This window comes from Mirounga leonina, unplaced genomic scaffold, assembly GCF_011800145.1.
Source record: "Mirounga leonina isolate KUSES-001 unplaced genomic scaffold, KU_Mleo_1.0 Mir_115, whole genome shotgun sequence".
Taxonomy (NCBI): domain Eukaryota; kingdom Metazoa; phylum Chordata; class Mammalia; order Carnivora; family Phocidae; genus Mirounga; species Mirounga leonina.
The window spans coordinates 63,828,941-63,850,835 of record NW_023270268.1 but is presented as its reverse complement, the minus strand read 5'-3'; the positions used below and the strand labels follow the sequence as shown (position 1 = coordinate 63,850,835).

General features: G+C 38.8%; 1 protein-coding gene across 5 annotated transcripts in view; it reads right to left on the bottom strand.

Annotated features, from left to right (window-relative positions):
- The window catches only part of FNDC3B (fibronectin type III domain containing 3B), a 341,048-nt gene that overhangs the window by 148,243 nt on the left and 170,910 nt on the right, over positions 1-21,895 (bottom strand). For all 5 annotated transcript variants that reach the window (XM_034999034.1, XM_034999006.1, XM_034999012.1 and 2 more), the window contains one exon: positions 8,340-8,416. In XM_034999034.1, the coding sequence (XP_034854925.1) occupies positions 8,340-8,416 (77 nt within the window). The remainder of the gene's footprint in view (positions 1-8,339; positions 8,417-21,895) is intronic.

Here is a 21,895-nt window from a genome sequence, read left to right as displayed (position 1 = left end):
TCTATCATATTTTATTGTACATCACCAGCCTAAATACTAAAAAGGACCACATTTGAAGATCAAAAACCAAATCTAATCCTCCCCAATGTGCACGTCAGCACACTGGACAAGTGAGAATAGTTATATCCACAGAGTTTCAATCAGTAACATGGACCAAATGAGTATTCAGACTAAATGGAAACGCTATCTTATGGAACAGATATTTGTCAGAAGACAAATAGTTAAGTAGAGGTCTGAGGGTGTAATCTGTGCCAAACTGAGCTGCCTTTAATATATTAATAAAGATATCACTGCAGGAGTCTACAGGTGGGTAATGTTTGTTAGCTCAGACAGTCTCCATGGATCTATGCGCAACAGAGAGCCAACCACATCTCTTCACTCTAGCGTCTCAGACACACTCATGCCCATGGAAACATAGACAGATTATTCTAGATTGTATCTATGAATTTTATGTATTACATTTACAAATGCCTCACCAATCTGCCAATGGGCTCCATGGCACAAGGATTAAGAATTCGTGCTGACGATACTCAGATCCTATTTATCACAGAGCAAAATAACCATATTATCATGTAAGCCCAAGTTCATAAACCAGATGGATTTCAAAGAGTGTGCAGGAATGTAAAATCCACCTAACCTTGGTAAAGTTTTGTACCCAACAAGTTGAGCAAAGGTATTTTTCCAAGAAAAGCTGTTATATATGACACATGTGGGTTACTAATTTAGAAAAACAAATTGTGCAATAAAGTTAAATATAGTATTATGTGTATAATTTAATACTTACTGATCCAGAAGTCATTTCCACATGTGACACTGTCTCAATATTATTTTTTTTAAAGATTTATTTATTTATTTGAGAGAGAAGTGGGGAAGGGGCAGGGGGACAGGGGAGAGAAAATCTTAAGCAGACTCCGTGCTGAGTGCAGAGTCTGACACAGGGCTTGATCCCACGACCCTGAGATCATGAACTGAGCTGAAATCAAGAGTCAGGCACTTAACCGACTGAGCCACCCAGGCACCCCTGTCGCAGTATTATTTTTGTGAAAATCAACTATCGTTTTCCTATTGAAGTAAAAGATAGCATTCTAGTCAAAAGAATGCTAAACACTAAGTACCACACTGTTTTGGTATTGCTTATGGAAACTTACTTATATTCTCACTTGGTCTCCTTTTTAAGGAACAATATGAACAGTAGAGGTGAATCACCTAATTGAGATCAGAAAAGAGCTTCAGAGATCCTTAAACATGTTCCTTTTCCCTCCTTCCCCTACAAAATGAAAATGACATAGCCAGCCAGCCAAATTTCAATAAATGCCTGGTATGTGTTGGGCACCTTTCAAGGAACTGGAGATCCAGTGATGCACAGGACACAGAGGATCCCTGGACTTGTGAAACTTACATGCTAAAGGGAAGGAAGACCCACAATTATCAAGTAAACAAACAAGTGGGACACCCAAATAAATAATTTAAAAATATTCCTAATATGTAAGTGATGAATCACTGAATTCTACTCCTGAAACCAATATTACACTACATGTTAACTAACTAGAATTTATATAAACATTTGAAAAAACAATTCCTAAAATCACACAAGGAGTTGGACACAATGTTTCCTCCTGTTAATCCTGTGTTCTATTATGCCACAATGTCAGGATCTGAGAAACGAAAGAAATCCAAGAGAAAAGGCAGAATAGGGAGATGAAGAAAAAGCTCAGAAAGAAGAAATTCACACAATGCTTTGAGGGAAGGAACGTCCCTGGTACATTTCTTTAATTCAGAATTGCCAACCCTTCTGTAACTCATTCCTCAGGCAAAATAAGCCATAAAATGAAAAAGAAAGTTGCTGTGAATCTGTTGATATGGAATTAAAACAGAATGGACATATAAGTCCTCCACTCTTTTCCACAGAAGCCCCCAACCGCCATGCATATACTCTGTCCATTGTGGAAATTTTCCCAACTTCCTATAGAAAAATCTATTCTTCCAAAGGACTTAAAGTCTTGAAAGAGATTCCAATTCTCTTATTAGTGGCTACCAAATGGGTCTGATTCTCAGACTGTCAGGGCTCAGGGCAATCCCCTATGCTCCTTTCTGCTCATCATTTTCACAGTATTGAAGGTGGAACCCTGGTTTAATCCCAGGTTATAATTATTGAAGGGAAGTGGTTGGGGCTAATATTTATAGCTCTCAGCTGGCCTGGCTGAGCAAAATGGGGAAAAGCATTCCATGGTTTCCACCTAACAGACCCCATTATTTCTTCACAGGGGCTCTGATTTCTGGCCAACTCTTGAAACAATCCCCACCAGAGAATGACCAACCAAAATTTAAATGCATTTTTCAACACATTTCTTGCCTCTCCCTGGTCAAGGGAAATGAAATATATACAATTTCAACAGGTACCAACCCACTAACGAATCCCCAAAACAATGAAATGAGGTAAAGTGTGTACTTGTGCTATAACAACAAAAACACTTAGACTATTTGAAGTATTTAAGTTACATCAGTTAACCTGAAAAAAGAGTGTTTTCCCAAATGATAGAACATTAACTTGGATGTTTCACTTTTTCTTTTCATATGCTTAAATCTTTTGGTCTACGTAAGGTTTTCCCGTACAGTTGAAAAATGTTTCATAAATTACTATGGAAGCATGGAAAATAAAACTCAAGGCATCTGCTTAAGAAATTTTTACATAGAAATTATTCATAAAGTTAATGATGAGGTTAAAAAAACTGAGGAACACCATGGCCAGTATACAGTGAAAGGAAAAATTTGCTTCATACTGTGCAATCTCAGTATGTATTTAGGAAGGCAAAGTCTGCCAAACTTTCATTGAAATTGTTCTAGCAGTCCTCATAATAGTATCTACCACTTCCTGAATGCCCACTGTGGACTACATACCTCACATAACATTTCTCTTAATCCTTACCTCTACCGTATCACGTAGGCATTCGCATATGTGCCGAAAATAATTTGTCGAAGTTACACAGAAAGTAGCCATGGTGAGATTTGGCGGAATTTGAAGGCAGGCCTCTTCAAGTAATATCCATATTCTTCCAGGCTATAGTACTCGTCCTTATCCCAGAGTTTCAACCCTAATCACATTCACAATTGTTTTTACCGAATGGAAATAATGCTGATGAGAGTGACAGGACTAAATGCTCTCTTATCTAAGTCTAGTTTCTTATAGTTGAAAAAAAAAAAAACTTAGCCTCTATTTTCTCTTAAGTTGAAAAAGTCAGGTTACTTTTTCCTCAGACCTCTCTCAGCCTCTCACCAAAAAGTAAAGCACAAAATACACACACACTGTAACACATAAAAACCTGCAATATCAGAGACTACAGAGTTGAAATGACAAGACCCCATGGCTCTCCTATTCTACCCCAAATCCACACTCTCTTTAGGTTCATGGGTTCAGTCCTTCTCAACATCCCCCCTTCCAAAATAAAAATTAAAAAAAATTTAAAAACCCCACAGATTGTGCAGAGCAGAGCTGTCTTTAACACTAGATGTTTACCTTTCTGTAAGATGATATGTTCATTACTGACATTTGTATTTGATCAATCTGATCAATTTATCTTTAAAGCACTTTCAGCTACTAAATTATGTCATGAATGCTATAATCAAGAATTTCTCCATTGACTCAGATTAGAGTTACTAATGTAACATCTTGAATCATTCACCCGCCTCCCTCTTCAGCTTTCTTCCAATCACGGACCATCTTGTATGTGAGCGGCTGGTATTTTAGCACTGGAAATGCACAAGCAGGCACAATCCACATTTGCACTGGCAGAAGGTAATGTAACATAAAGCAGATATATACATCAAGGCAGGCTCCAATGTGGACTCTGAAATCACATCACAGAGGGAAATAGGCCGTGAGTTCAGAAATGCCTAGGTTGCAATCCTGCTTCTACTCGGGACCTCAGCTTCCTCACATGTGAAGTTAGAGAAGTAAAGCGAGCATTTAGCACAGTGCACACCATACACAGTAGTTACCACCACCACCACCACAGTGCACACCATACACAGTAGTTACCACAGTAGTTACCACCATCACCAGCCTCACCACCACAGGCGGGCCCGTAATAAAGAATTGGGACTAGTCACCATCTTCCCCTCTCCCTCTCTTTTATAAAAGCTTTACTGAGATATAATTTACATACCATAAAATCTATCTTTTTAAAGTATCTCATTCAGTGGTTTCTAGTATATTCACAGAATTGAATGACCAACACCACTGTTTTAAGTTCCAGAACAGTTTCATCACCCCCAAGGAAGTACCATACCCATTAGCAGTCACTCCCTAATACTCACTCCCCCAGCCCCTGGCAACAACTAATCTTTTTTCAGTGTCTGTGGATTTGCCCCTGCCTGACATTATAAATGGGATGATATTGTGTCTGGCCTCCTTCACTTAGCATAGTATTTTCCAGGTTCATCCACATTTGAGCATTAATCAGTACTTCCTTTTTATGGCTGAATAATATTCCACTGTATGCATATGTCACATCATGTTTATTCATTCATAAAGCTGATGGACATTCGGGTTGTTTCCATTTGGGGGCTACAATGAATAATCCGGTTATGAACACCTCAGAGTTTTTGTGCTTTAACATATGTTTTCCTTCCTCCTGACTATACCCTAGGAGTGGAATAGCTAAGTCATGTGGTAACTCTGTTAAACTATTTGAGCAAATGCTTTGTTTTCCAAAGCAGCTGTACCATTTTATATCACCACATGCAGTATATAACAGTTCCAATTTTCCACATCCTTGCCAACACTTGTTATTATCGATTTTTTAAAACTACAGCCATCCTAGCATGTGTTAAGTATACTTCACTGTGGTTTTGACTTGCATTTTCCTGATGGTTAACAATGTTCAGCGTCTTTTCATGTGCTAACTGGCAATTTATACAACTTCTTTGTAGAAATGTCTCTTCTGATCCTTTGCCCATTTTTAAAATGGGTTGTCTTTCTATTCTTGAGTTTTAAGATTTCTTTATATATTCTGGATACTAGTCCCTTCTGAACTGTATGACCTGCACATATTTTCTCCCATTCTTTCAATTCCCTTTTCACTTTGTTGATGGTGTCAAAAAGTTTTGATTGAAGCACATAAAATTTTAATTTGGATGACATTAAATTGACCTATTTTTTTTCTTTTGCTGCTCATGCCTTTAGTGTCACATCTAAGAGTCAATTGCCTAATCCACGGTTATGACATTTTACTTCTAGTTATACAGTTTTAGCTCTTACCCTATGTCTATACCCCATTTTGAGTTAATTTCTGTATATTCATATGGAGTAGAGGTCCAACTTCATTTATTCTGCATTTGTATATCCTGTTGTCCCACACCATTTGCTGAAGAGACTAATTCTTTCCTCTTCTGCACTGTCTTGTCATTCCTCTCTCTTAAATCCACATTCAGAGAATTTCACTCTTGTTAGATACACATCCCTCTGATCTTACTACTTTTCCAACTATCAGGTATTTTGTTCTCCACCTGAACCTCCAAATCTTCGAAGCAAATCTATGCTATATTCACTTTATGTCAGCTTGGCCTGTCGCTTACATTTAAAAACATTTATCAAGTACCTACTATTATGCACCAGGCAGTATTCTAGATTCTCAAGATATAATACCAACGAGGCACTAAGCGTTCTTGAGGATGGTTATAAAATTGTATTGTACCTCATGCTGGAGATGGAAACAAAGCACCAAAGATGCTGAAAAAAACAGAACTACCATTTCTGTGTTGGAGGTTCTTGAAAGGGTCACACTGAGGGGGGCCATCTGAATGAGAAGAATGCACTGTTAGACAAAGAGCTCTAGAGTATTCCAAGAAGAGGGAAATAATGGGCACAAAAGTATGTAGTTGAGAAAAGGCCAGATATATCCAAGGGATAGAAGCTTAAGGTGGTAACAATGTAGGCCAACAGGAAAAGGTGACCCTCGAAAAGAGAGCAAAGTTAACTATTAAAAATCCATCCACCACACTAGAGAACTTGAACTCTGCTTTGATGCGACGTACACCCAACTCTAGATCTGAACGAGGGAGTCACATATATTTGAGGGAAAGAACTGTGGGGATACAAAGCAGAATTGATATGCATAGGGACAGACTAGTGTTGGGCACTTCTCAAATACATCCAGCTGGGAGGAGAGAGAGAGAGAGAGAGAGAGAGAGAGAGAGAGAGTGTGTGTGTGTGTGTGTGACTCTTCCCACAACTCCATGACAACACGTACTTTGCTTCTTAGATCTCTTGATGATAACAGGTCTCCTAAGACATTTTGCACTTGGTTCCACCCTCCTCGTTTCTTTGAAGGATACATGCCATGAGCTTTGAAAAGATGTTGTACAAGCATTCTACCAGTTTCTCAATTTTCTTCCATATTAATAATCCGTTTTACTCAGACACTTCACTGTCGGATATCATTAAAGAGATAGTGCTACCACTGAAGGTCATTTAACTCTGGGCCCATCCTCCAATCCAGGAGCCCATCTAAATGAAGTTGAAGACATGCCTTACAGACGGCTTTTTTCTCTTTCTCCACTCAGAATCCAAATTATTCCATTTCTACTCTTCTTCCAATATCCTCTAGTATTTTCTGCCACAATTCTCAGTGGAGAAAGTGCTTCGCTATGTTTCCATCATCGGTCTTACAAAAGTGAGTTTACAGCTCTGCTATTAACCCTTCTACTTGGATTTTCTATAGAAGTTTTTATAGAATCAGAAATATACCCCAGTATAAGCTTCTCTATTCTTCCTAGGACTCCCAATAAATGTTTTGCGATTAGTGCAACCCTAGCATCACCGCCAGCAAGAAAAAGCCCACTGCAGCCTCTCTTCACTCAAATGCCCCAACTTTCTAACTGCTATTCCTTAAATGCGCCGTTAGTATAAAAGGAGGTGCTATTTCTACTCTCACAATTGTGAGAACTGTACTCGGTTCAATGTAATGAAACACTTCCTCAAAATGAGCAGGAGACATAATGGCATTCTACATTTCTTGTTCTTTTCTGTTAACTGACTGGTGACATGAACATGATCCATCATCACGTGTCCTGGCTGGAAGGGCCTGCTCTGCACCTTTCCTCCTCCCAGTGATTCTTATTTACAAAGACTTGTGTAAAACAAGTCATTTATTTGCAACACTGGGGAGACTGGCCAACATTTTGACTACTCAAAAAAAAAACAGGTCAAATTGGCTCACGTAAAAGTAAGGATGGAAAAAATGAAATTACAGTGGCTGCACTATGGCTCAGACAGTGAAGAAATGGCTAAGTTTTAACATCACAGGAGGATAAATCTTTGATTCCTGCCTGCGCTTTAGCAATTTTCCGATGCAGCTGCCAATTTTTTTTCACCCTAGCAAAATCATTAAAAACTGAAAATTATAGATTTTTAAACCACTTCAAAAGTGGACAGAGGGATGGAGAAAGAATAGAAAGGAAAAAACTCCAGAAGGATAATCCAAAAAATGTTAATGCAATGATTATCTTCTGTGGGCAGTAATATAATTTTTTCTCTATTCTGTCTTTTCTGATTTTTTTCTAAGGAGAATAGAATGCTCTTATAATCACAACAAAAGAATAAAATGGGCAGAGAGGGAAAAAAAAAAAAAAAGCAAGCAATTAGGCACTTGGAAAGGAAGCTGTCCAGGGAGAGTGGCAGGGAGTGCTCATCCTGCACTGAGCACAGGACAAAATGAAAGTAACATACAGACATCCACATTCCAGGACCCTGAACACTGTAAATCTTGTCTAGTTTATCCTTTAACACTTTTTTTAATCCCTCCAGCGTACCCCTGAAATTGCTTTTACCTTTTTAATTGCTATTGCTGTTTTCTTAAGAAAAAAGTCAAATTTCAGAGAATTTAAGTATAAACAGCCAAGTTCTCATATCATACTCAGCAATTCACGAAGCCCAAGTGCAGCCACAATACAGAGAAATGGGACTCCGATAATAAAGGGCCGTCCCTATTTGCTTTAACAGTGTCTCTTTTGGTATTTTTACCAATTAAGTCTACAAATCCTTTTTTTTTCCCCAGCAAACTGTGGTACAGATGGAAGGAAATCTCTATGGCACAACCAAGTGTGAACACACCTTGGCTGAAGACTGCCTGATAGCCCTCCTGTGCTTCTCTCCCCCTGGCTCTCTGGCAAGTCAAGAAGCAAGACTTGGGAAGGACCATGTGGCGCTACCAAAATGATGACAACTCTCGCATTACCCTAACTCAATTAATCTTGGAATAAATTTTTGAAGCCTCAGCATATATTCTCTTGGAACAACAACAGTGCCCATAATGAGTGGAGAAACCCGCCTGGTGGTTTACCTGTGATATATAACCTGGAGGCACATGGATGGGAGGAATGGATCCATTGGGTGACATCATGGGAACTTCAGCAGGTCCTATGAGAGACAAGAGTTAGATATTAACCATTGAAGACATACACATTATTCAAAATAATTATTGGTATTTTTAAAATTAATGTATTTTCAAAAATGAAGAGAATTACTTTGACTATTTTCTCTTCAATTAATTGGTACATCATGCCTAAGAGTTGAAATCATGGATGAAAAAGAATTCTCCAGCTGTATAAGTCAAGGGTAAAAAAAACCAAAATCAAAACAAACAAACAAAAAAACAAAACAACACAAAACTATGAGCATCTTTATAAATATTTAATGATTCCCAAAGCCTCAAGTTCCATAAACCAAGGCTGCTTGGTTAAGAGTCACCTAACAAAGTAGGGCAAAATGGTTGGGGTTTTTTTTGCCTTTAAAGGAATAAATGACTAAACAAATACATGTTTAAATATGTCCATCTCCTCTGGTTTAAAAAGCTCCTATATACCTTGGGTTTATAATTTTCATTTTCACTTCAATTATCATTTTTAATAAGTTACTATAACATACCAATTATTTCAAACAGAAGAAACCTTTAAAATATTCCAAATGAATTTGGTATGCGTCTTATAAGGCAGGGGGAAAAATAGATCGTAATTTTCAAACTAGGCATAATTAGGAAGACTCGTGTCAAATTTACCTGGATTATTTCAAAGTAAAGCATTCAATTAACAAGGTGTCAGTTTCAAAATATTAAGTTCAATAAATGTTAATCACATGTCTACAGCAAACAAAGAATAGCAAGGCAACACTCAGTTACCTAAGACATAGTTTGAGTTAATATTTAATTACAAAGAAACTGATCATCATAACATTAAAATCAACTCCTAAAACCCTTCCAATGATCCTATGATTAAATGGTTTCCCTAGAAGTGCAAGAAGCTCACGGTCACTGGGTTTCAGTTTGGTACCTGGCTCCCCTAGTTAGCAACCCCTGCCCCAATGTCAATCCAAAGCTGTGTTTCTAGGCTGGGATGCGACTTCCTGGCTCCAAGTGCCTTGTGTTGTTTATTTGCTTTCTCCTAATGTGTGTTGTGCTGCCGGCAATTAAAATTGTTTGGCTGTAACAAAAACCAAGAAAAACACAACACTTTCCTTGGCAAAAGAAGACAGATCCCTCCACCCATAAAAACAACCCATAAAAACAACACGTATATTGCTGCATTTACATTGTCAGCATAAGGCACCTTCCACCTCAGAGTACAATTCAGTGTTCTAATACGTCGCAGGAGAGGACCAGTGCGGGGTATAGAGGGACAAGGATACTGGGTGCCTATCAGCAGGTCTTCAAGTACAGGGGAAAAAAAAAAAAACAGGGGCAGGGCAGAAAAGATGCTAATATTCCTGTAAAACTCCATATGACCAGAGTTCACTCCAACTCCATGGACAATATACCAAGACAGCTAAACCGTCTGATAGGCTCTAACACGTACAAAACCACAGCAGTCGCTCACAGGCTCACACACTGGTAATCAATTAAAGCAGACGACAACAACAGCATGAGAGGGGGTAACTGCATGACCCCATTCCATTTTGAAGTAGGATTTAAACTGATACATCCACCAGCCACTGAAGGCACTTTCCAAATCATCTTCCAAATCCATCCTTCTCGTCAGCTTCAGCATTTTGGCCATAGCCATCAAGACATTAGGTATTTACTAAATATTTTTACTCGATTTGACCCACCTACCAAAAAAAAAATCACAGGCAAGTATGTCAGCCTTAGCCTGAGCACTCTCTGTGAAACCCGAGGGTCAATGCACTCAGCTCTGTAAGCAAGCGTCAAAACCATGGCTTCTGCCTGGGTTTCAGCCCCTCGCTCACTATCCATGCTGGTTGTGTGACCTCAGACCATTCAGTTAGACTTTCTGAGCCTCGGTTCCCAACAGGCGCACATGAGAATAACAATTCTTACCTCTCCAAATTGGGTTTAAGTTCAATAATCCATGCAAAGGTGCTTAGAGCACTGCACAGCACAATAATCGCTCATCAAAATGTTAATGATCTTTGCGATTTTTTTTCATTTTATTCATAACTTTTTGCTTTTTCTTGTTTGTTACAATTACATGGAGTACAATTTTTTTTTTTTTTTAATAGTTCATGTTCCTGTAACCCATAAAAACAACACATATATTCTTTGGACAATACTGACCTAAGAGGCAAACCTTGCTCGTGGGATAAACGCAGTACAGACTATGAACAGAAATGCTACCATCTCCATAAAGTATTGCTTTTTAATCACCGAAATATATACCAGGCAAACAGTCTCTTAACCCCAGGCATGACCCCTAAAACTGTTAAAGTCATTTGTATAAAATGCTTTAAAGCATGTAGGACAAGTAAGTGATTTACAGCCAGAAAATGTTTTCTTCCTGGCCTTGATTTCAAATGTAGCCAAATGACTTTAACATGCTTGTTTCCCCTTCCTCTTGTCACTGTCATCAAACCCTATCAAAGGGAGTTGTGAAATATACAGTGATGGCTCCCGAAACTCAACTGTGCCTTGGAATCCTAAGTTCCTCTCCCTTCTGAAATAAACCACTGCACTCACAGGCATTTAGGAGTGCAAAAGCTAGCAAAATGAAATCCATTCACAATGGTGCTATGAGAAGTTACCCTTCCTCTAAACACTTCCCAATCAGTGAGTTTACTGCCTCTGCTCAACTGTTTGTGTTTGAGAAGCTCCTGATCTTATTACAACCCTTCCCTAATTAAAACAAACTTCTCTTCCTAAACTTCTAGGGCTACTAGGTTTCTTTTGATTTTTTAATCAATACCCTTTAATCAACACACAAGACTTAAATGATAAGACTCTTAGAATATGGTGAAAATGCTCTCTTCGTGTTCAAACTAACACTGGATATATGAGGCGGGGAAGCCACATTATTTTCTCAAACAAGCCAACCTCCTCTCTGACTTTACTGGGAAATCATTGAACTATTAAACATTTTTGGGGGGAAAAAAACACCTTTAAACCTCTGAGGTATTTGGAACCCCCTTTAATTAAACACTCGTGTTACATATAGGTAGGTCTACACAGATATATGTATACATAGATTAAATAATTTGAAAACAAAAGTAAATAAACATATACTTCCAAACTATAGTCAGATTTCTTTTTTTGAGAAAGTAATTAAGAAGCAAGCTCAGCTAGAGACCACATGAACTCTTCCATAGACAGATGAAAAATGTCACATGCATGATTTTTAGAATGGAAGTAGAATGTTTGCTAAAAGCCAAGTAACTCCATGAAAAAAATGCCTTGAGAAATTTCATCAATTTCAGGTTTTAGCCTATGACTTCAAATGTCAAGAATTCCTTTTTTTCACTGAACAAGATGTGAGACACAAACAAGAACTATGACTTTACAGTCATTAAAAAATTTAACTGCAATATACAAGTACATGGTCTAACATCCTAAAAGTCCACTAGCATTTGTTAATGAATTGATTTTTCATTTGCTTATAGCAAACCTTGAACAAGAAAAGGTTGGAGAGCAGTTTAGTCAATGAACAGTAATTCCTGCAAAGATGCTAGGACTTTACTCCCACATCAAAGAGACTGAGGGAAGCCCAGCAGTGTTGTATTATTAGGACCACACATGTCCGTGGAGAGCTTCTGAGCCCCTGCCAGGGCTGTGAGTGAGGACATTCTGCTTCACTCTGGGCTTCCTCCTGCTACCAGTGACCCCCAGAGCTCACACACGTAGATAATCCATGCTCTGATACTAAACTCAGAATATTCACCTATTCTGGGGGTAAGGTTAACTGGATTGACTTGAGGTGAGTGTACAAAGGAGGGTCAGAAATCTGAAAGTGGTGGAAAATTGGAATATAGGGTATAAATTACCATTTAAACTAGCTTTAGAAAAAGACCAGCTATAAATAATTACACCACAATTTTATACAATTTTAAATGGTATTTTTAAAAGCTGAGTATTCACCAATAGGTAAACAAGTAGTGAATAAACGGAATGTATTATTAGTACATTTGTCTACAAACGGGGACTTACGTGTCCAAATGGCTATTTGTACAACAAAAGCCTTATTATAGCAATGGATCACATTCTTACCTTGATACTTAAATATTATCTTATTCAAAAAAGATGTAAAGGGGCTCAGATGACAACACTGCAAGATAAAAGAAACTGAGAAAAATAAAGCAAAGGCAAAATAATGATGTGACAAAAATCCAATAGACCCTGTAAAAAGTGACCATTTTGTCTTTCTAAACAGCCAAAAGAGACATTCTTGCCGGCACTAGCAGTCCTAAGCGTAAGTCCATAGCTAGCAGGTAAGCAGGTAATTTAGTGAAAGTAATTATCAGAACAAATGGTCTAAATAAAAGTTCCCTTGTGCTGTTTGCCATGGATCTAAGACTGAATATGAAATGTGAGGTTTTCTGATCAATCTGGGGAATAACTAATAATGAATCTCCAATTATTTATGGTGACTCAAGACATGTAGACAAGCTAAGAGACTGTGTAGGCACTTTGGGAAACTGACATTCTTCTTAATTTTTTAAAAATTATTCAACACTGACTCATCTCACAAGAGAGCTTAAAAGAATATAAAGAAATAAAGCAGGTCCTCAAAACACAGGTCCTGACCTCAAAGAAACTTAACATCTAGTGCAATGGTTCTTAAACTTTAGTATATACCAGAATCACCAGGAGGGTTTCTTAAAATCTGGACTGCTAAATTCTACTTCCCACAGTTTCAGAATCAGAAAGTCTGGGGCAGGTCCCAACTATTAGCATTTCTGGCAAGTTTTCAGGTGATATACTCGCTGCTGTCCAAAGGGTCACACTTTGATAACCTCTGACTTGGGGGGTTACAAGATGATAAGCATCCATCACTAACATCATACTCAATGAGTAAAGAAATCTTTCCCCCTAACATGAGGAACAAGACAAGAATGCTCACTTTCACCACCAATCGTCAATGGAACAACTGGGGGTGGGAGTGGGGGGGAGGAGGAGGCATCCAAATTGTAAAGGAAGAAGTAAAACTATATCTACTCACAGATGACATAATCCTATATGTGGAAAATCCTACAGATTCCATTAAAAAAATTACTAGAGCCAATAAATGAATTCAGTAAATTTGCAGGGTACAAAGCAACACATGAGTCAAAAGAGTTTTTATACACCAGCAATGAACAATCTGAAAAGGAAATTTAAAAAGACCAATTCCATTTACTACAGCATCCACAAGAATACCTAGAAATAAATTTAATCAAGGGGTGGGTGTGTGAAAAACTTATACACTTAAACTACATTACTGAAATAAAATAAAGACCTAAATAAATGGAACTACAGAACACCTAAATAAAGACATGGGATAAAGACTGAATATTGTCAGGATGGCAGTACTACTCACAGTGACCAACAGCTGCAATGTAACTTCATCAAAATCCCACTGGTCTTTTTGGCAGAAATGGAAAAGTTGATCCTCAAAGTTATACAGAATTGCCAAATGCCCCAAACAGACAAAAAGAATGAAGTTGGGCCTCTACCTGACATCACATACAAAAATTAACTGAAAATGGATCAGAGACCTGAAGACCTAAAACCATAAAATTCTTAGGAAACAGGGTACATTTCATGATACTGAATTTGATAATGGATTCTGAGATAATATCAAAAGCACAAGCAAAAAAGAAAAAGAAACAGAAACCTGGAATTCATCAAAATTAAAACCTTTTGTGTAGAAGATATTCTTTAGAAAATGAACACACAAACTACAGAATGAGGAAAAGTATTTACAAATCATGTATCTGAAAAGAGACCTGTATCCCAAATATATAAAGAATTCTTACAACACAACAAAAAAACCCAAACAAACCAGTTTAAAAATGGGCAAAAGGCTTGAACAGACATTTCACCGAAGAAGATGTACAGTCAACAAGCATGACATGTTGAATGTCATTAGTCATTATGGAAACACGTATCAAAACCACAGTGAGATGCCACTTCACACCCACTCCTATGGCTATTCTCAGAAAAATGGAAAATAAGTGTAGGGGAGGATGTGGAGAAATTGGAACTCTTATACATTGCTGGTAGGAATGTTAAATGGAACAGCCCCTCTGGAAAGCAGTTTGGTGCCTCCTCAAAAAGTTAAACATCAAATTACCATATGGCCCATCAATACAACTCCTAGGTATGTAACTAGAAGAATCAAAAACAGGGACTGAAATACATAAACACACATGTTCACAGCAGCACAACTGACAATAACCAAAAGATGGGAAGAGCCAAAATGTCCATTCAAGGACGAATGGATAAATAAAATATGATCTAACGCAATGAAATATTACTCAGCCATAAAAAGAAATCAAATAGTGATACATGCTACATGGACGAACCTTGAAAACATTATGTTAAGTAAAAGCCAGACACAAAAGATCACATATTGTATGATTCCATTTATATGAAATATACAGAATAAAAAAATCAAGAGAGACAGAACTTAGATTTGTGGTTTCCAAGGGCTGAGGGGTGGGAAGGATCTGGAGAGAAACTGGTTACGGGGTGCAGGGTTTCCTTCTGGGATGATGAAAATGCTTAAGAATAGAAGTAGTGATTGCACAACACTGTGAATTTACTAAATGCCAATGAATTAAAATAGTTAACTTGATGTTATGTACATTTCACTTCATTTTGTTTTTTAGATGAGCATATTACAAAAAAAATGTAGGGGTGCCTGGGTGGCTCAGTTGGTTAAGAGTCTGCCTTTGGCTCAGGTCGTGATCCTGGGATCCTGGGGTCCTGGGATCCAGTCCCCGGGTCAGGACTCCTTGCTCAGCAGGAGTCTGCTTCTCCCTCTGCCCCTCCCCCTGCTCATGCCCTCTCTCTCACTCGCTCCCTCTCAAAGAAATAAATAAAATCTTAAAAAAAAAATGTAAGATAGGAAAACTGGAGTTACTAATAAACTACCAAAAAGCAATGGAGTATAAATCTCCTAGAGCACATCTTCATTCCTTATACATTTGTATTTGGGAGGATGCTATTTCGAGATGCTGTGCTCTGCAAAGACCAGAAGATACATTCTCTGTCCTCAAAGGACCGACAATCTAATTACAGGGATCCAGACATATAAACAAATAAACACAAGGAGGCATTTCAGGCACTGTCTAAATTCAGCAAAATTTTAAAAGATTGTCATTCCATGGACACGTTAGTAATTACAGAAATGAGCGTTTATAAGGCCCTTTGGATTTAGTAGAGTAGTTTAGTTGTTTCTAATTTTACTTTCCTTCAGGAGTAAGATTTGTTGTTCCTGAAAATGTTGCTGCGAAGTCATTTTCCCTCAAGGAGTAATTTTCATACAGAAGCCAGGTAGAGAGGGCACATTTCTGTGGCTCAGATAGGCTGGTCTCTCTGACCTGTAACTACTCCTTCCCGAAGGCATCCTGCCAGAGAGGAAATAGGCTGGGAAGAGCAGAATCTGAGCACTGCAAAGAACAAAAGCCGGGAAGCTGAGGAGGCCTGGGATTGAATGAAGCTCACCACTTTCTAGCACGATCTTGGGCAAGTTTCTTAAAATCTCTCTCATTAGTACTTTTATGACCTAAAGAAAAAGGGATGACCAGGGGCTATTTTCAACAGTTGTTCTGAGGACTGCAAGATGTAATGTATATAAAAATACCTAGCAGAGTGCCTGGTCAAATAATGGTATTTAAAAAACATTAACATTGTGCCACTAGAAGAAAAATACTGTATGAACAGAAAGATTAATAGTGTGCAATCATTTACCACAAAGACAAAAGAAGAATTACAGTCTCTCAAGTGAGCAAGTTAACTGTTTTGTTCTTGACATTGTTTCTTCTAAAAACATGTTCCCATCTTGTAGCTTGGAAACAGTATCCTCCATTTAAAAATGTAATGCATTCAAGATACACTAATTATGATTAGAAAAATAAGAACCAAATCTGAAAAGGAGAAGGAAGGATGCTTCCTGGTTATCTACTTCCCCATCCTAATCCCAGCTCTCTTTTTCCCAAATTACCTGTTATCTTTCCCTAATTTCTAGGAAACCTTAGAAAGTTCGGTGTGCCTAACTTTCAGATGTCCTGAGACAGCTCTAAATCAAACGATCAGCCCTTGTTTTCTGAAAGTCGATCCTGTACAGGTCTCTGACATTGGCTTTATGACAAGAATTTCGAGTCTGGCTCAGCCATTGTCCTTAAAAGTAGCAAGTAACCATAACAACAAGTTGCCTAATGACTAAACATTCCTGCTGAAATCTGCTTGAAGTCAACCACTATACCAAGAACCAAAACTGACTTACTGATAGAATTCATAAATAATGGGTCACCGCCTCTTATCTCTTAACCATTTCAACACACAAGGAGATGCCATGTTAGTTATCAAGTCTGTTTTGCCCATTTGAAATGCAAGTCTTTCCTTTCCAAATATTTCTCTTGGGACTTGCCTTGCTACTTAGCTGTTCTAAGGGCATCAGGAATTGGGAGAAAAGGGTTTAATTCTCACATGAAACTAAACTTCCTGAATCCCAATTTACTTAAATTTCAATAAAATTGAGCTATTTACCCAATCTACCTTATCAACTTGTTTTAAGGCCTAAATGTTAATAAAATTCATACAATTACTGTGTGATCAGAGTGCTCCACTTATACTAGTTAATATTTTATTGAATTCAATTCAATAAATCCTTATCATACGAGAGGCTATAAGGAATTAAAAGCCACAGAGAGGATTTTACAACAGCTACGTTAGCAATAAACTACTATATATAAATAAGCAGCAATTGCTTTCGTAGAGGCCAAGAGCTCTAGAGCTGGACAATAAAAATTATCCATGGGGTAGGTAAGGGAAGCATGCTGAAAACTCTCAGTGATGGGCAATGAAGAGGGAAGTAAGTTGGTGAATCCATTCACAACAGGCATGATGATCCGACAGCCTTAGAAAGAACTTGATTTAAATTCAGGGCTTCAGAAATACAAACTAAGATTGTCAAAGATACCAGGTACTACAAGAGGCCGGTAATACAGCCCTCAACTCCTGATTTTAGAACTCCTGATTGCTGCTTTGTTCAGTTCAACAAACCTTTGCTGAACCCAATCTCGTTGCCAGACCCTGTGCAGGATGCCAAGGACACAGTGACATTGAAGAGAACAAGCATTTCTGTTCTTAATTATGGAGAGAATGGCATGCAGCATGAGTAATGCGCAGGTGCACCGAAATGCGTGGGGGAGGGGAAAACCCAGCTTTGTGTCCTGCTTTTGGCCCAAGGCTTCTGTGACAGACACTGTGGATCTCGGCATGGAGTCAGGCATAGAGCCCAGACATCTCAAGCAGCAGGACTATTTGGTGAAAATGTAGTCTAGCAATACAAATGATTAAAGAATTAGGTAGAAGGCCCATGAGGAATCCTTCAAGAAGTTGCTCTCTGGAAACAAAACAAAACAAAAAACAAACAGTGGGCTCACACTGATGCCAAGCAGGACCTCCCAAGGTCTTGGGGCCCAGCTTTCAAGTTTACCTTTACTGTCTTACCCAAATTCAGAACTGCCTTATCCAAATTCAGAATCTAATTTACCAGTCTACAAATGAAACCTATTCACTCTCACCCTGTTAGTTAAACTATCTAAATGAATACTAACATTCGGTCTGTCTTTGATTTTTAATGTCAGATAATCCATGGATTTGCTTATTTATACTTAAACCAGAACCTTATAAACTTCAAAGCTCTCAGGAAGGATACAAATGTAACTCAGTAACACCAAGAAAGGGCTTCGGATACTTTTTCTTAAAGTCTCTGCAAATATTAGCAGCAAAGTTAAAATAAAGGGATCAAAAAGGGCACTGAGCACTTTCTTTCAAAATCTTCTTCCCTGGGATATTTCCTATTTCGCCCATCATTCCCCACACAGAGTAAAGAGGACCATTTCACCCAACAGCTGGTATTCCGGCTAATAACACACTCTAGAGGAAGTCATCAGGAACATAGAGTCGAAAGAGCTGAGCATACCAGGGGAGCTCCTCAGACGGTCTCGTTGAGGATAACAATTTTCTAGAGCAGAGTATTTTACATTTCCTTCTAGGTCCTAAAAGAAAACACAAACTGCTGTTTTTAAAGCATTAAAGTCTGTTAATTTTGTAGGGGAAAGAATCAGAAAGATTGTTCATTAAAAGCTGATAGCCAGGGGCGCCTGGGTGGCTCAGTTGGTTAAGCGGCTGCCTTCGGCTCAGGTCATAATCCTGGAGTCCCTGGATCGAGTCCCGCATCGGGCTCCCTGCTCGGCAGGGAGCCTGCTTCTGCCTCTGACCCTCCCCCCTCTCATGTGCTCTCTCTCTCTCTCATTCTCTCTGTCTCAAATAAATAAATAAAATCTTTAATAAAAAAAAAAAAAGCTGATAGCCAGAAGTCCAGCAGGAATGGGGCAGAACGTTTTCACTGTGGCCCTGAGTATTTTTTAAAGGGGTTGTTGCCTTCCTTCTCTTGCCAGCTTTCTCTGTGGACGGGTTGTAAAGGGGAAGAGGGATGAATAAAACGATGTCCACTCTTCCTGCCCAGACCCCCACTCCCAGCCCATCTGGCTGGCCACAGGCCCTCTTGTCCCAGGAGGGATAAAGAAGAGCGAGCAGAATGCAGGACAACAAACAGTTACTTGCATAACAATTTTGGGAAGAACTGAGGGGGCAAATGTGTACTCTATTCTATCTCAGCTCCGCTTCACAATTCTAAGGTCATGTTCTAGAGGGGCAAAGTTTGCAAACAGTACCGAAATTATTAACCAGACAATATGTGATTGCATTCCTTGTAGCTGTTTGACATCATTCACCTTACAAAGAACATTACAAACATCACCCACCTGAAAGCTGAATTACAAATAATAACAATGTACAGCTCTTTACCAACATATCATTACTCAATATATTGAGGGGAATGCAATTATCCATTGTTCTAATGAGGTTTACAAAACAAACTAAAGAGAATCCCTTTTAACTACTCTCCAGGTTGGCTCCTCAGCTGCCCCCTGCAAGAGTGCTTGCCATAAAGGAAAGCCTCTGACAACATTCTAAAGGCACTGTATTGACAACATCCCACCATGGTTTACTAGCCTAGTTCTTTGAACTCATGCACCTCAAATCTCAAGGCAAGACAGGAATGTCTGAGATCCACAGAATAGAACTTTTTTTTTTTTTTAAAGCACAGGTTATTATGGAAACGGGAAAAAAGGGAACTTCCTGTTTCATAAGACACCAATGACAGTTTACCCACCTGATGCCATTTTTCTCTCCAATCTAGGAGGCCACTCACTCAGTCACTCATAACCACCCAATGTCCAATTGGAAATGGTCCCTCGCAACCAAGACCGGCAATCTCCTGAAATTAACTTAATTTTACAAAAGTGTTTTGATTGCTAATAAAAATTCTCTAAATGGTCCAGTGGCTGGGACCTAATAATGGGTTTTGAAATGATGAGTTCAATTTATAGTTCTAGTCTCTGCCTTACCTAAACCACATAGAGAAAGCCAGGAAAGTCAATGAGAGTTCCTATAGACCAGCCATGTTTACACAGCCTGGTGCTTTTACTCTTTTGTTTGTATGGGAAAAACAAAGGGCAGGCTGAGGACTGACAGTAAACAACCACCACAAATAGGTTAGACTCTCTCATTTGAAGTCTGATCAAAGGAAGTCAGTAAACACCTCCGAGTAACTGTGGGAAGGCTGGGTCACCCTGCCAGCTATTTTCTCAGCGATAAAAATGTGCTGACATAGTTATTGCTTGAGGGGCAGCAGCCTGCTTTATGGCATAAATACTTTCTAGTCCTGGGACACTGGTTCCACAGAAACACTTTTACTGAACAGGCTGCAATTTCACTCTTAAATATCAACCCTCCCTTCACTAAGGGGACCTGAGACCAATGAAGATAAAGGGTCTAGGCTTAGGGAAAAGGTTATCAGGAAGGTCTCCTCACTGATTCACTGCCGTTTTTTTTCTAACCTGAAAAAGCAGCAGGCTTCTCAAGAGAATGGATATATTGTGTTTTTATTTTATTTAAATTTTACTTTTTAAAAAAATATTTACTTATTTATTTTAGAGAGGGGGCGGGGAGGGAGAGACAGAATCTCAAGCAGACCCATGCAGGGCTCCATCTCATGACCCTGAGATCACCTGAGCCAAAATCAAGATGTTTAACTGACTGAGCTACCCAGGTGCCCCTGAGAATGTATATATTTTAAAGTTATGTCATCCAGGCAACTGCCAGCCCTCAGTTTGCTAATCAGGAATGGCCAAGACTATGCCTACACCGTATTAGGATAGGTAAAAGAAAGGGAGAAGGCAAAATGATCAACATGTTCAATAAAACAAAACACAAAAATACATCCGAATGGGAATCTCACATATAGTACGATCAGTGGTTAAACAAGAGCATAACCACAAACAGATATGCATGATATACAAAACACGAGCAACTCATGAATTCCTTCAAGGTAAAATGTTAGGACTGTACCCCTCCCTTTCCAGGTACTCCTACTCGGATTGAACTGTGAGCATGAATTTTTGTCTTTTTCTCCATCACTGCCTTTGAGAAACCATTGTTTTGTGACTTCTCTCCCCCCTGATTTCACCTATAAAATAATCCCCACACACACATATATATATATATATATATACGCACATGTCCTGAGGTTCAACAGGACACACCTTTAGCCTCATACTTATCAAGGAGTACCACGTTCACTTTTAGATGATGAAAACAATGTCAAAATATTTGATTAAAAATTTCCTGGCCACAGATAGGAGGTCAGGTCTGTTGGGCAATGTGTGGCTAGAACAAAGTGAAGAGCAGATAATGAGATAATGGGAGGGGTTTGGGGTAGAAAGTTAACCCTCTCTTTGAAAAGAGGGGAGGCTCTAGACAGATAACCTAACATGGAAGAAGGGGTAGGGGGAAGCAGGAAGAGAAAATAATCTTGTGTACTTGGCGGGTCTGGGGGGCCGGGCGGGGGGGGCCATGGCCACAAACCAGGCAGAAAACCACACTCAGAAAATACATGGCCCCAATTAATCTCAAATGAATGGTTTTCCAATTCAATGTGCCACATTAAAAGGTCTCTGGTGACAGCACATTCATGATATTCAAAACAGCAACATATAAAAAGCATCACTGGAGGCTGGTCCCTGGTTCATTTCAGCTTTTGAATGGTATTTTTAAAAGTTCTTCTCTTCAACATTTCCCCCACCCCAAACCAAGTAGTGTTCAATAGAGATATGGGTTCCAATCTGAAGGGCCTTGGGCAAGTCACTTAACTATCTATGTTAACTGCCTCAAATGCAAAGTAAAAGAAAAGGAACCTAATAAATTCTATGCTTTCTTGAAGAGTAATATGCTGCATGGTATTGTTGTCATTTCTGTCTACGCTTGCCGATTCTAGAAAACAGCCGTTAGTTGACAATCCCTAAAATCCTTCTGGCTGTGAACCTAAAATATGAGTTACATTA